This window comes from Sinocyclocheilus grahami, unplaced genomic scaffold, assembly GCF_001515645.1.
Source record: "Sinocyclocheilus grahami isolate Dianchi unplaced genomic scaffold, SAMN03320097.WGS_v1.1 scaffold492.1, whole genome shotgun sequence".
Taxonomy (NCBI): Eukaryota; Metazoa; Chordata; class Actinopteri; order Cypriniformes; family Cyprinidae; genus Sinocyclocheilus; species Sinocyclocheilus grahami.
This window is the reverse complement of record NW_015505671.1, coordinates 107,234-108,456: the sequence shown is the minus strand read 5'-3', so window position 1 is coordinate 108,456 and position 1,223 is coordinate 107,234. Positions and strand designations below refer to the sequence as shown.

General features: G+C 38.3%; 1 protein-coding gene across 1 annotated transcript in view; it reads left to right on the top strand.

Moving 5' to 3' along the window:
* Positions 1-1,223, top strand: part of LOC107554145 (laminin subunit alpha-2-like) — a 268,279-nt gene that overhangs the window by 171,922 nt on the left and 95,134 nt on the right. Inside the window, 2 exon segments of the mRNA XM_016236572.1 lie at positions 2-210; positions 570-713. Coding sequence (XP_016092058.1) covers positions 2-210; positions 570-713 — 353 coding nt within the window.

The window sequence follows — 1,223 nt, the reverse complement described above, 5'->3', positions numbered from 1 at the left end:
GTGGCACAGCAGTGTAATGTGAACACTGGCTGCTGTATGTGCCATGAGCAGTTCAGGGGCGAGAAATGTGATGAGTGTAAGCTGGGTTACAGAGACTTCCCACAATGCATTTCCTGCCAGTGCTCGGTAGCAGGCTCGTCACTGGACACCTGCGATGCAGAGTCTGGGCTCTGCGCATGTGCAGACAGAAGTGGGCAATGCTCTTGCAAGGTAATGTCCAAGAGCTCGAAATATAGCCACTGATCTACTAATAGTGTTGTACAGTAACTTGTGATCAAAGGGATTTTTCATTAGAACTGTCATATCATAATTATTAGGATTATTAGGGGTATAGAAATGCACTGACAATGAATTACTGTATAATGCTCCAATCTGGTAAAACTGCTGTTTCCACATGACAACTGTAAGAGAAGCTGCCCTGGGCTGCATTTCCAAAAAGCATTGTAAGCCTAAGTAGATCATGAAGATCACTGATGCTGATGTTTTATATGATCTGCTTAGGCTTACATTTTTTTTTGGTAAATGCAGCCCCCAGCACACAACACTAATGTGAATGCGTGTGTGTTCAGGCCAATGTGGAGGGAGTGAAGTGTGACCGCTGTAAGATGGGCTCTTTCGGCCTCAGTCACAGGAATCCACTGGGCTGCAGTCAGTGCTACTGCTTCGGCTTGAGCAGCTCATGTATGGAGGCCACAAGACTCATCCGTATGAGGGTGAGTAAACACACAAGTCATATGATGGCACTTTTTCATCAATAAGATTCAACATTTTGTTTTGTTACTTTCTAAAGCAACTGTTTTACATCAGTTTTAAACACCTTCTGAAATATCTTGAACTGATAGTGGATTTATTGAAGAAAACTTAAATTTTACTTTACTTCACATTCTAAATTATTTCCTTTATATTTAATTACTGAACTGAATGTGATTCCTAAGCATTGTTTGCCTTTACATTTTATCCAATGGCACATATGACACACAAGTTAACATCTCTTCCTCACATAAAGCAGTTTCTGGTAAAACTTTGCTTACGAAAAAGGTTGATGGCTATTTAACTTTTAATGTCTCTGTGGCAAACAGAGTTTGTAAAGGAGAACTCAGTTTTAGTAGAAGCTGAATATTGTCTAAAAATAGTATGAGATGTTGTGTTTCTAAAAATGTATACTGAATATAAATGAATATAGGAAAATATAAAATGAATATATATATATATATATATATATA